The 13,059-nt window shown below is 46.2% G+C and overlaps 1 protein-coding gene across 1 annotated transcript in view; it reads left to right on the top strand.

Moving 5' to 3' along the window:
* Positions 1-845: 845 nt before the first annotated feature.
* The window catches only part of MMP19 (matrix metallopeptidase 19), a 32,923-nt gene continuing 20,709 nt past the window's right edge, over positions 846-13,059 (top strand). The window contains exon 1 of the mRNA XM_077297600.1: positions 846-1,028. Coding sequence (XP_077153715.1) covers positions 942-1,028 — 87 coding nt within the window. The 5' untranslated portion in view covers positions 846-941. The remainder of the gene's footprint in view (positions 1,029-13,059) is intronic.

Below are 13,059 nucleotides of genomic sequence, written 5' to 3'. Positions count from 1 at the left end.
AAATTTTGTGTTTCTCATTGCACATACAGAACATGTCATCATACAATCTAATACGTTATTTGTGAATCAAGTCACAAAATATAGACCCTAGTAGCAAAGTTTAAGCTACAAAGTCATCTTTGAATAGGATGGTGCTCTACTGGACTTGTGAGCCTTTTCTTGTATTAATCATATTGTATTTGTCCGTTATTCCAGGAACATAACATAAGTTATTCAACAATTATTTCTACGGCACTCGGGATAGAGAACTACATGACTGTTCATCATCTTACCAATTACAAATTTGGGGGTGTAACTATAGTAAGTACAAAAGTATCAGACGCACTTCAACAATAGAGACTTAGGGGGTCCAAAGAGTCCTCAGCCACCTTAGAAGAATACAGTAAAAGAACAAGTCATGGGGGGCCCTGTTCCATGCCATATAGGACAGGAAGGTCATGTAACAGTGTTTACATTTCATATGTACAGTATGAACTTACAGAACATGCAGAAATCACACATAATCGCACATAAATAACGTGACAGCCTGGAAACAAAGCGGATATCTATTGTATGAGTATATGAATTTCAGCGCAATAGTTTACTAAACTGATGCACGTCTGGGTCAGTGACTCATTGTTAGTGAGTGTTCCCTTATACACAGATATCACCTGTCAACAAGTAATGACCAGAAGATAAATGAAGATTTGTCAGTGACTAGAAGTTTTTGATCCTAAAGTTGCATAAAATTATTCATCCTGAGTCTGCAGGAGAGGGGTTAATTCTGCATTCCATGCCGGTTTCTCAAGGAGGAAGATGCAAGTGGGAGGTTTGGGAGGAGGAAGGAGTACAGAGTGTTTGTGAGTCATTCTGGCAGGACTCTTAAAGGCTTGCAGGGGGAACCAAGAGCAAAGGAGCAGAGACTTAGTCACTAGGACCTCTACATAGAGAACAACTGCAGGATGCTGCTGCTGCCTTTGCTGGGCGCTTTGGCCTTAACTACTTATGCTGCAACCTTAGTAGACCCCACCGCTGAAGAAGAAGCCTTGGTAAGTCCACTGACATACCTATTAGCCTGGAAATCTTTTGTTTCCTATCACAAACTATAATTCACTAAATTAGAATTTCGAAAATACATTTTGGGTTTATTCAATAAGCAGAATAATTAACGTATCATTGTTTGTAGAAAATCTTGATTTATATTATTTATTAGACAGAAATCCTTTGTTCACAACCTGGTTGAATAAGAGAAAAACTACAAAGATTGTGCTTCTTTTGAGTACAGAGCACATACCGGTATTACACAATGAGGCCATGTTCACATGTTCAGTATTTGGTCAGTATTTTACCTCAGTATGTGTAAGCCAAAACCAGGAGTGGGTGATAAATGCAGAAGTGGTGACGTGTTTCTATTAGACGTTTCCTCTGATCTCAATGTGTGGATGTGGCCATAGAATATGAATTGGTATCTCTATCAACAGGCAATATGAAACCGAGCAGCAGGAGATGAGCAAATAGATGTATAGTTTTCTGTCAAAATATTAAGTGTAAATTATATTTTACTTAATTTGTATGCCAGACCTAGGATTCCAGTGGGTTGGGTTTAGCAATGAATGACAGCATTCCCTATATTCCCTGACTTTGTATGCAGAGATAGGATAGATGTCAATCAGTAAGACCACCCATTATTTAAATGAATAAAACACAAGTTATACTGAATATATTCCCACAAAACTATACATCAATCTACTCAGCTTCTCTTATCTTACGCCATGATGCCAACGGATTGGACTAGATGTACAACCCTTTAAAATAAGCTCCATGTAATGGTACATTTCCCCTGTGGTTCTGTTGCAGGTCAATTGAATACTTTCTATCAAATTGCTCTGTGTGATAAAGCCAATTGGGGACAAACTGTAACCAGATTATTTATGGAGAACCCTTCTAACAAAAAAGGACTGTGAAAAGCTGTCAAGTCCTTTACCAATCACAGGATAGTGTATGACAGCATGGCAAATAGCAGACAAGTACAGTTGTGCTCAAATGTTTACATACCCCAGCAGGATTTTTGCTTTCTTGGCCTTTTTTCAGAGTCAATTGTGTCAACGTCTGTGCATGTTATCAGGCCAAAATCACCAGGGTATGTGAACTTTTAATCAGGGTCATTTGGATGTTTTGGGTTGTCATTATGATTTAAACGGAGAAAACACAGTAGTTTGACAATAAATGGCTTCACCCAACCACTAACCACGAGTGGAGAAAAAGTTTTGGTGTTATCATTCATATTCTCCGAAAAAAGGCCAAGAAAGCAAAAATTCTGCAGGGGTATGTAAACTTTTGAGCACAACTGTATATCTATGCATAAATGCTAAAGCATGTCTAAACTGTAAACCTCTTCATATGAAGCCTCTCCAGTACCCACGCTAGGCCCAGTTCTTATTTAGGAAGGATCATCTAGAGTTGAGTGGGGAAATGGCTTTTTCATTGCGTATTTCATGTCAAGTTCGGTCACCTAATTTCTTTGCTCAAAAGAATACAGGTTTTTCTAAAACTGTTCTTTCTGCCTCTTATTTTAGTAATTGAATACAGTTTCCTGTTTCATTTTTTTTCTTTGGGAAAAATATACTCATCAATTTTATGATAATTGTATGGTAAAGCTTACACTTGGGGATTTAAAGCCCTGTACTCACAATAGATAGCTGTGGGGTGAATGGTCATTTAGGCAACAGCTATCTCTCCCTATTCCTCCATGTACATAACATTTGGCTTGGCTGAGTTTGCCTGTCATTGCTATGAGAAAGTCGCTGCCAGACTCCTTTGGCGGTGGCTTACCTCCCGGAAAACAATAGGATAAGCAGCCTGAAATCAGAGAGTCTGGATCCTTCACTGCCTTGACATCATCTGCCGGGGAGAGTCAGGAGGCCCCCCCATACACATTAGACTTTCACCTTTAAAAGATTTGGGAAACTTTAGGGTGGAGGAAAAGTCATCCATAATTAAGCTAATTTTCTGTAACTAAGCAGAATGTACACTGGACGGAGGATTTATGTGACTAAACACAAGCTTAATTTAAAAAAAAAGGAGAGAAAGCAAATGCAATTTACACAATTATGGATGGATTTTGAAAGTCGAGCAGTAAAAAATGTACCAATAATGAAAAACAGGTATCCTCGCCTTGAATGCATCTTAAAATGCAGTAGACGCTTGTGTTTTTTGTGTATGTAACATTTGATGTGACATTAACCACTATATACATGCACAAAAATCAGTTGTTTAGTCTTATTCTATAATGCCTAAAAGGTTGTTCCCAAGTTAAGCATTTGGGGCATATTTACAGGATAAATGTCTGATAGATGCATTGTACGCCCCATTCCGGGGATCTGCACCTACATAGAGAGCAGCAGGTGCTGCACCCATGTGGAGAGTGAGAGAAGAGGTGGTCTTCTCAGCTGTAGAGGGGTCAGATCAGGTGCTGGTCTCGGGGTTAGGACCAACATCATTTATGGGAAATCCCTGTTCTACCTTCAGTGAATATACTGCACATATGTGAGCTCAATCCAGAAGTAACACAACTTTCTCCTCTATTCTGAACTTCAGGTTGATATTTGTTATCTACACTGTTATGTTATAACAAATGGTTTCTGTGATGTAGGAACAGATCTGTATTGTCTCTCAGCCCCTAAATGAAAGCTGTTAGGGCTCACTGACACGAGCGTACAAATCGGAGAAGTGAAGTGCCAGAAAACATCGTAATGCACGCTGACCAATGTTAGTAAATGAGACCGTGCTCATCTGCGTTTTTTTTTCCTCAACTCTTTTCGGACATAGGAAAAAATTGCATCATGTAGAGAGTAGATGTGAGAATCCACTCGCAAATTCAAGTCAATGGGTGCGAGAAGAAAAAATTGCATGGCACGCAGACCACGCATGTCTCGCTCAATTTTGATGCATACATTTCAAAGGAAACCCGACATTTCATTAGCCAAGTACAGTAAATTCACAGCCCAAACCGTCAGAGTATAATAGATAACAGATATAAAATAGAATAAGATAGATTGATATATAAAGATAGATACCTAGAATAGATGTATGTCATGTAGAAATTTAATGTCACAAGCCCCTACATATAATAAACTAGCATCCTTTAGTTACTTTCACATGGCCCTAAAGGGTGTTTAGCCTTATTAAACCTATTAAATCAATAAATCAATTTAATAAAATGATGTGGAGTCCCTCTTATTAGTATCAGCTTACCGCTATCTTCTTTGCCTTTGCCGGTTATAAAAAAACGGGGGGATGGCCCTTAAAAAAAATGACGTGGGGTACTGACATTTTTGAAAACCAGCAAAGGCAAAGCAGACAGCTGTGAGCTGATATTAATAGACTGGGAAGCGCCATGGTTATCTGTCCCTTCATAACCTAAAAATACCAGCCCGCAGCCACCCCAGAATTGGCGCATATCCATTAGATGTGCCAGTTATGGCACTTTGCCTCAACTCTTCCTGATAGCTCTGGTGAGTCGCAATAGGGGTAATGTTTATGAGGTTGATGTCAGCTTTGCAATGTCTGCTGGCGTCAAGACCAGGGGTTAGTAATTGAGGGGTATCTACCAGACACCCCCATTACTAACCCAGTAATCAAAAATAAAAAACACACTCACAGAAAAGATAGTTTATTTTTAAAAACACCTCCCCACACCTCGTTCACCCATCCAATAAATGAAAAAAATGAAGATCTGAAGTACTCCAAAAATGGCAAGCTGAAATACATAAAAAGAGAGTTAATTAAATAAAAACAGGAACACTCCATTATTCTCCAGTTATAAAGAAAAAAATACCTTGCAGCTCCGATGTAATCCATTGGGGTTTCCACGACATTCAACAATTCTGTACAGCAACCTATGGAAAACGACACCTCATAGGTCAATCTTGGTCATGTGGTTTCATTAATCATGTGCCTGGTTCTTTTATGGTCTCTGTGCAATTAAGACTAGACTCCTGCAGTCAGCGTCGGACTGGAGCACCTTGGGCCCACCAGAGAAAATCATTCTTGGGGCCCACTATGTAGCTACATAGAAATAGATACAAGACCACCAATTGTGGGGTAAAAAGCGCTAATATCAGGGTATAATATAAGGTAGTTCACGTCTTAAGCAAGGGTTGGGGTAGCCCCCTCACAGAATATAATGTAGCCCCCCTCATAAAATATAATGCAGTCCCCTCTCATAGAATATAATGCAGCACCCCACAAAATATAATGCCACCCCCTCAGGTATAAGGCAGTCCCCACCATAGAATATAATGTAGCACCCTCATAGGGTATAATGCAGCCCCCCTCATATAGTATAATGCAGCCCACCACAGAATATAATGTAGTCCCCTGAGAGAATGCAGCCCCACCACAGAATATAATGCAGCCTCCCCATAGAGTATACTGTAACCCCTCATATAGTATGATGTAGCCCCCACAATATAATGTAGTACCCTGAGAATAATGCAGTCCCCCCACAGAATATACTGTAGCCCCCTCATAAAGTGTAATGCAGCCCCTCTCCACCCCCATCATTGTCCTCATCACTACCTCCATCATTGCCTTCTCCCCCTCCACCCCTATCATTCTCCCCCACCACCTCCATCACTGCCCATTCCACCACCTGCATCATTGCTTCCTCCCCCACCATCATTGTCCATTTCAGCACCTCCTTCATCACCTCCATCATCACCTCCATTATTGCCTCCCCCACCACCATCATTGCCCATTTCATCACCTCCATCATTGCCTCCCACCACCACCATTGCCCATCACTTCCATCATTGCCCATTACCTCCATCATTACCTATCACCTCCATTATTACTCATCACCTCCATCATTGTATCCCCCACCACCATCATTGACCATCACCTCCATCATTGCCTCCCCACCATCATTGCCTCCCCCACCATCATTGCCTATCACCTATATCATTGCCCATCACCTCCATCATTGCCTCCCCCACCACCATCATTGCCCATCACCTCCATCATTGCCTCCCAACCATCATTGCCTATCACCTCCATTGCCTATCACCTCCATCATTGCCCATCACCTCCATTGCCTATCACCTCCATCATTGCCCATCACCTCCATCATTGCCTCCCACACCTCCATCATTGCCTCCCAACCATCATTGCCTATCACCTCCATTGCCTATCACCTCCATCATTGCCCATCACCTCCATTGCCTATCACCTCCATCATTGCCCATCACCTCCATCATTGCCTCCCACACCACCATCATTGCCTCCCGACCATCATTGCCTATCACCTCCATCATTGCCCATCACCTCCATCATTGCCTCCCTCACCACCACCATTGCCTCCTGACCATCATTGCCTACCACCTCCATTGCCTATCACTTCCATCATTGCCCATCACCTCCATTGCCTATCACCACCATCATTGCCCATCACCTCCATCATTGTCTCCCCCCACACCTCCATCATTGTCTCCCCCCACCACCATCATTGCCCATCACCTCCATCATTGCCTCCCGACCATCATTGCCTATCACCTCCATTGTCTATCACCTCCATCATTGTCCATCACCTCCATTGCCTATCACCACCATCATTGCCCATCACCTCCATCATTGTCTCCCCCATCACCTCCATCATTGCCTCCCCCCACCACCATCATTGCCCATCACCTCCATCATTGTCTCCCCCCACCAATATCATTGTCCTTCACCACCACACACACACACACCTCACCGCAGCAGCAGCTCATCACACACACACATGCAGGCACACACTTTCTCACACACACACTCTCTCTCACACACACACACACTCTCTCTCTCACACACACACAGGCACACACACACACACAGGCACACACATACACACACACACACATACACACAGCACACACACGCAGGCACACACATACACAGGCACACACATACACACACACTCAAGCGAGGCAGGCACACAGCACAGCTCACCTCCCCACAGCAGCAGCTCATCCAGCAGCCTCTTCCTCGCTGGAAGCTTTCTGATGTCATCCAGCTAGGCTGTCTCAGACAGGAAGCAGGACGCCGGGAGGTGAGCTGCTCTGTGTGAGTCTGTGTGCCTGCATGTTTGTATGTGGTGCGGTGGTGCGGCTTTACATGCGGGCAGTGTTAGCTGCTGCAGCCTGCAACTAACGCTGCCGGCTATTATAGAGAAATGGTATTCACACCTCTCCACGCCCTTAGGGATGTGGGGAAGCGTGAATATTCATTTTGCTTTAGCAGCGGGGACAGGATCCTGTCTCCAGCTGCTGCTACTAGCACAGGGCGGGCCCCCTTGACTCAGGGGCCCCATAGCCACTGGCTGGGGGCCCCTGGAGCAGTGGGGGCCCTAGGCAACTGCTGGCCAGTATGCCAGCAGGTGTCAGTGCCTGGGCCCACTGGAAAATCCTCCGGTTCTCCGGTGGGCCAGTCCGAGCCTGCCTGCAATGTCTCATCCCATGTGACCCCTGCAGCATGTAATTGGCTGCAGTAGTCACATGGACGAGACACCATTGCCAAAGGTCGGGTTCTACCAAGACAGGCAAGAGCTCAGGCACGGGAGCTGCAAATTCACCAAACGAGGTGAATGTGGCCATTTCAGGAATTGTGAATTCTGCTGCAAATATGCATGGAAATCAGCAGCAAAATGCACAGCAGATTGGGACTGCCCAATTCAATTCAATAAGGAAAATCTATGACCCATGACACAATTCACTGTATTGGTAGGTTTACACGAGTGTGTAAAAAAAATCGTTCAGAGTTTCATCCAGAAAAGTGAGATGATTTTTTTCTCACTTGCCGTCTGTGTACAATCTTCTTTTTTTTACAGAAGCAGCTATTAATCATTTATAAGACCACTAGATGGTGGCCCGATTCTAATGCATCGGGGATATTCTAGAATATGTATGTAGTTTATTTATGAAGTTTTCAGAATAATGCAATTTATACACAGGATTCGGCTGGCCGGGCGCGACTAATTAGCGAAGCGTGGTTCAAATTCTGCTCCAATTTGCGGCCGGACTGCACCTGTCGCTGATTGGTCATGCCCGGCCGCGAACAATCAGTGAAGCTAGGGCTGGCTCCAGGTTTTTGAGGGCCCCGGGTGAAAGAGTCTCAGTGGGCCCCCCTCTTTAACACATACCACGATTCATGATGCACAGATACAGCAGAGAAATATAGCACAGCCAAGTAGCATATAACACAGCCCACATAGTATATAACACAGCCCACGTAGTATATAGCACAGCCCACGTAGTATATAGCACAGCCCCCGTAGTATATAGCACAGACACATAGTATATTGCCCAGGCACGTAATATATTGCCCAGCCACGTAATATATTGCCCAGCCACGTAATATATTGCCCAGCCACGTAATATATTGCACAGCCACGTAATATATTGCCCAGCCACGTAATATATACCACAGCCACGTAGTATATAGCACAGAGACACACTATATAACACAGCCCATGCAGTATATAACACAGCCTATGTAGTATATAGCACAGATACGTAGTATATAACACAGCTCACGCAGTATATAACAAAGCCCATGTAGTATATAGCACAGCGATGTAGTATATAGCACAGCCCAAGTAGTATATAGCACAGAGACGTAGTATATAACACAGCCCACGCAGTATATAACACAGCCCACGTAGTATATAGCAATGTGTGCACCATATCCCTGTTAAAAAAAGAATTAAAATAAAAAATAGTTATATATTCACCTTCCGTCGGCCCCCTGATCCAGCCCAGGCGTTTACCGATGCTCCTTGCGACGCTTCGGTTCCAAGAATGCATTGCGGTCTCGCGAGATGATGACGTAGCGGTCTCGCGAGACCGCTACGTCATCATCTCTTGAGACCGCAATGCATGGACCGGAGTGTCGCGAGGAGCGGGAAACGCGACGGAAGGTGAGTATATAATGATTTTTTATTTTGTTTATTATTTTTAACATTAGATCTTTTTACTATTGATTTGCTGCATAGGCAGCATCAATAGTAAAAAGTTGGTCACACAGGGCTAATAGCAGCGTTAACGGACTGCGTTACACTGTGGCATAACGCAGTGTAACGCAGCCATTAACCTTGTGTGAGCGGTGATTGGAGAGGGCACTGACAGAGAGTAGGAAGGGGCCGCGGCCGCGACCAATCGGCGATGCGGGATTTCCGTGACAGACAGACAGACGGAAGTGCCCCTTAGACGATTATATAGTAGATTTAATCTTTCCTATTACAGAATTGCAATGTATCCGTAAAACTTGTGGAGCGCCCCCACACCGCCGCAGGGCCGAGGGGTACCCGAGAGCCGGGCCTCTAGGTCTCAGTCCTGGGGTTGTCACGGTGGCTAGACCCGGTCCGTGGCCCTGTCTGTCAGTGGGGGACGTCCGGTGCAATAAGTGGTGTAGTAACGGTGTAGCGGTGCAGTTGTGGGGTGCAGGTCGCGGTAAATAACGAGGACACCAGGTTGCAGTCTCTTTACCTCTTTACTGAAACTCTCTGGGTCCTCAGTCCAGAATACGGCTCACCAGGCTGCGCAAGTCCGGCCGGTCCAATGGCACTTCCAGAGCTCTCCTTGCAGGTGGAAATCGGTGCCTTCCTTCTAGCGCTATGTGTTGCAGTCCTTCCCTGCTGTGCTTACGGAAAGTACCCCACAACTGTTGTGTCTGTTTCTCGTGTTCCCTCACAACAACTTAATTCGCAATGATCTTCCTCGTCCCTCCAGATACTATGGTAGGAACGCACCCGTATGACGGGGAGGCTCGGAGATCTTCCGGGACTCTATCTGCGCCCCTCTCCTGTTGGTACCCCCCTTTGCCTTCCTGGGTGATGCGTGAGACAGTCCGCCTAAAGCTAACTGCCCTGCCGTAGGTCTGAGGTATGGCTTGAAACTCTTTACCTCCTCGGCGTTCCGGCCACCGGTAGTGCGCCTCAGTAAGGTGCTGCCTCTTTCAGCACAACCCTCACTGGTATCTCCTTTCGCTTGACTTCGTTTCTCACTCAGCACAATCTATCTCGCTTCTAGTCCTTTCTTGAGTCCCGCCGCTTCCAGGAGCCTGCGCGGACCCGTTACGTTCTTTCAATGCCAAGCCTCTGCCAGGATCCCACCCCTGGCAGAGACCCTACAGTCTCTCCCTTCACAACACCCCCTGCCACAGGGTGTTGCTCCGTTCAATCCCGTCAGCGTTCTCTCTAACTTCCTGCCTGACCCCCAGTTTACCCACTATGGTGGGGAGTGGCCTAATGAATAGCACCCTTAGCTCCCCCCGGAGGCCCAGCTGTGAAATGAATTGGTGACTGTGATACCTGCTCAGAGAACTCCTTCAGTGCCATCGAACGCAGCATGGCCCCCCCTTAGTGGCTGAACCATGCTACTGCAACGACCAGGACTCTGGGGCGCTGCACTCCCCCCTGGTTAAACACAGTACTCCGGGACTGGGAAGAAAAACAACAATACAGGTTAGCAAAAAGACATACAGTTTTGTTGAGTGCAAATAACAGTAAGTATACTTAAGTAAGCTTCCCTTTATGGGAGGTGAGGACACTTTTAACGTTACAAACATAATCAACATTATAAATTACAGAGCATAAATAACTTCTGTTACCCAACCGGGTATTCTACTTAGTGCAATTTTTGGAACAATAACTTAACATTGCCTTTAAGAAACTCACACTCTTAGTCTATCAAAGGCCTTCCTATAATCACATTATAAGGCATTTCAACTTTACATTCTCCTTCTTGTGAACCTGCAGGACCGCCTGTCCCTACGGCACCAGGCCTACTGCCTCTCCTTTCTTTTACAGGACCGCCCTGTTCAGCCAGGGCCTACTGCCTTTCGCTACTATACACAGTATAGACATAACATTCCTTTCATTTAAAGAACTCTGAGCCCGCTCTACTCGGCTCCTTTAAGGACTCACTCTCTAACCCCTACGGGTTCACTCTCTGTCCTTAGCAATAAAGTAACTTTTCAATGGGGACGCAGGGTTTACCTTCTATCCTCACCCTCATTATTACTTCTTTTACTTTCAACTATGCAGGCTTCTACATCTACCCCTACGGGCTCTCTGCATCTTTCCTTTCTACAAAACATTATTCAGATTTCACATTTCAACAACTTCAACACATATAACTTAGCATGTAAAACAGTTACATTTTCTTTTTCAAGGCATCATTATCACATTACTGTTCGGTAACAGTATCTCTCTCAAGTTCAGTTTCTCACATCCCCTTTAAGAGGAGACCAAGTCTCTCTGAGGTAGCTCGTCTTCTCAGCCTACCAGCCCATGCAAAGGTTCCGGCATGGTATCTTCGCAAAGTGTCTTTAACTAGAACCGGTAGGAAAGGTATCTTCGCAAAGTGTCTTTCAAACAAATAGGGCAAATATCTTCGCAAAGTGTCTTTAACTCAAACAAATAGGGCAAATATCTTCGCAAAGTGTCTTTGGCTAAAACCAGTAGGGAGCACCTTTAAGAAGGTGCAAACTTTTTACAAGGGAGAGTTTGAATCATGCGCAGTTCATGATTTCTGCAGTTTTTTAAACTTTGTGGAACAAAAAGCAAAAAATGAAAGTGAAAGCAAAAATAAAAAGCAATAGGGATCCCGGGTAAACAAAGGGATCCCTTTAAGAATAACCCTAGTCGGGTTTAAGGCAGCAAAACAGCAAGAAAACAAACAGTTAACTATGTACAGTTTCAGGTTTCCGAGGTTTAGTTGGACGGCTTCCAGGGCTGCACCTGGCACTTAACCCTTCCTGGCCTGGGAAAAGTGAGGTCCAGGGCTACACCCAGTGCTGGACAAACGCCGTTAATCCGTCTTTCATGTATGGTTAAATCATGCGCAGCGATGGAGGTCTGCGCAGCTTGAGTATGGGCATCTGCTGCAGCAGAGGTAGCGGCCGCTGCAAGATCAGTCACTGGAACGGAGTCAGCAGCTGTGGCACTAGCAGTCGCTGGGGTGGTGTCGGTCGTCAGGGCAGGGTGGCTCTTCCTACCTGCTTCAGATGCGGTTCCTCCGGTGCCGGTCTGCTCCGTCTCCGCTGGGGTCTGGAACGCTGGTTGCAGGGCCTTGTTCTGCGACGCTGTCATCTCTGCTTGCAGCACCTCGCTTTCCGGCAGGGCCTTGCTTTCCAGCTTCGGAGCGCTGGGACTTCTTCCCTGCTCCGGACCAGATGAGGCTGCCGACAGATGTCCGGTGAGGCTCCTGATGATGGCCTTCTTCCACCCGGCCTCGGTGCTCAGCTGCGTCCGCCGGGGTCGGTCGCTGAGCTCGTCCACTCCGGCCTGCAGGAATTCAGCATCAGCGGTGGAGGCCTGGTTGCGGTGCCCCTCCGGGTGGCTGGGGGAGTCCTCTGCTCCGACCCCACGCTCTGACTCCGGGCGGCTCGCCATGGCGTCCTCCATGTCGCTCGCTCCTTCTTCCTGGTCCTTTTCCCGCTCTCTTCTTCGTGGGCGGTTTCGTTTTCGTTGTCTCTGCCCACCATTAAGGATCAGGAGGCGGATCTCGGCTGCTGACGGACACGTCCTCAAGGGGCCGAGATATTTAGACTGGGCGGCCATTGTCTTTCGCGCTCTTCAGCTTGTTCACGCCCACTTCCACGCCCTTCTTCTTCTCCTGCGCTCTCCTTAGCGCTGTAATGGCGGCGGTTTTGGCCGGAACTTCTGGCGGCAAGTGGCAGCACACAGTCCTTGTAATAAAGCACAGTCCAAGCACGATAAATCACAGTTCCAAGGCACACATGACCTGATTCTTCAGGCTTAAGTAGATCCTGTTCGTGACGCCAAGTTGGAGCGCCCCCACACCGCCGCAGGGCCGAGGGGTACCCGAGAGCCGGGCCTCTAGGTCTCAGTCCTGGGGTTGTCACGGTGGCTAGACCCGGTCCGTGGCCCTGTCTGTCAGTGGGGGACGTCCGGTGCAATAAGTGGTGTAGTAACGGTGTAGCGGTGCAGTTGTGGGGTGCAGGTCGCGGTAAATAACGAGGACACCAGGTTGCAGTCTCTTTACCTCTTTACTGAAACTCTCTGGGTCCTCAGTCCAGAATACG

The sequence above is a fragment of the Ranitomeya variabilis genome, chromosome 3, assembly GCF_051348905.1.
Source record: "Ranitomeya variabilis isolate aRanVar5 chromosome 3, aRanVar5.hap1, whole genome shotgun sequence".
Taxonomy (NCBI): domain Eukaryota; kingdom Metazoa; phylum Chordata; class Amphibia; order Anura; family Dendrobatidae; genus Ranitomeya; species Ranitomeya variabilis.
Note: the sequence above shows the minus strand (reverse complement) of the source record. Positions and strands in the feature narration are given on the sequence as shown.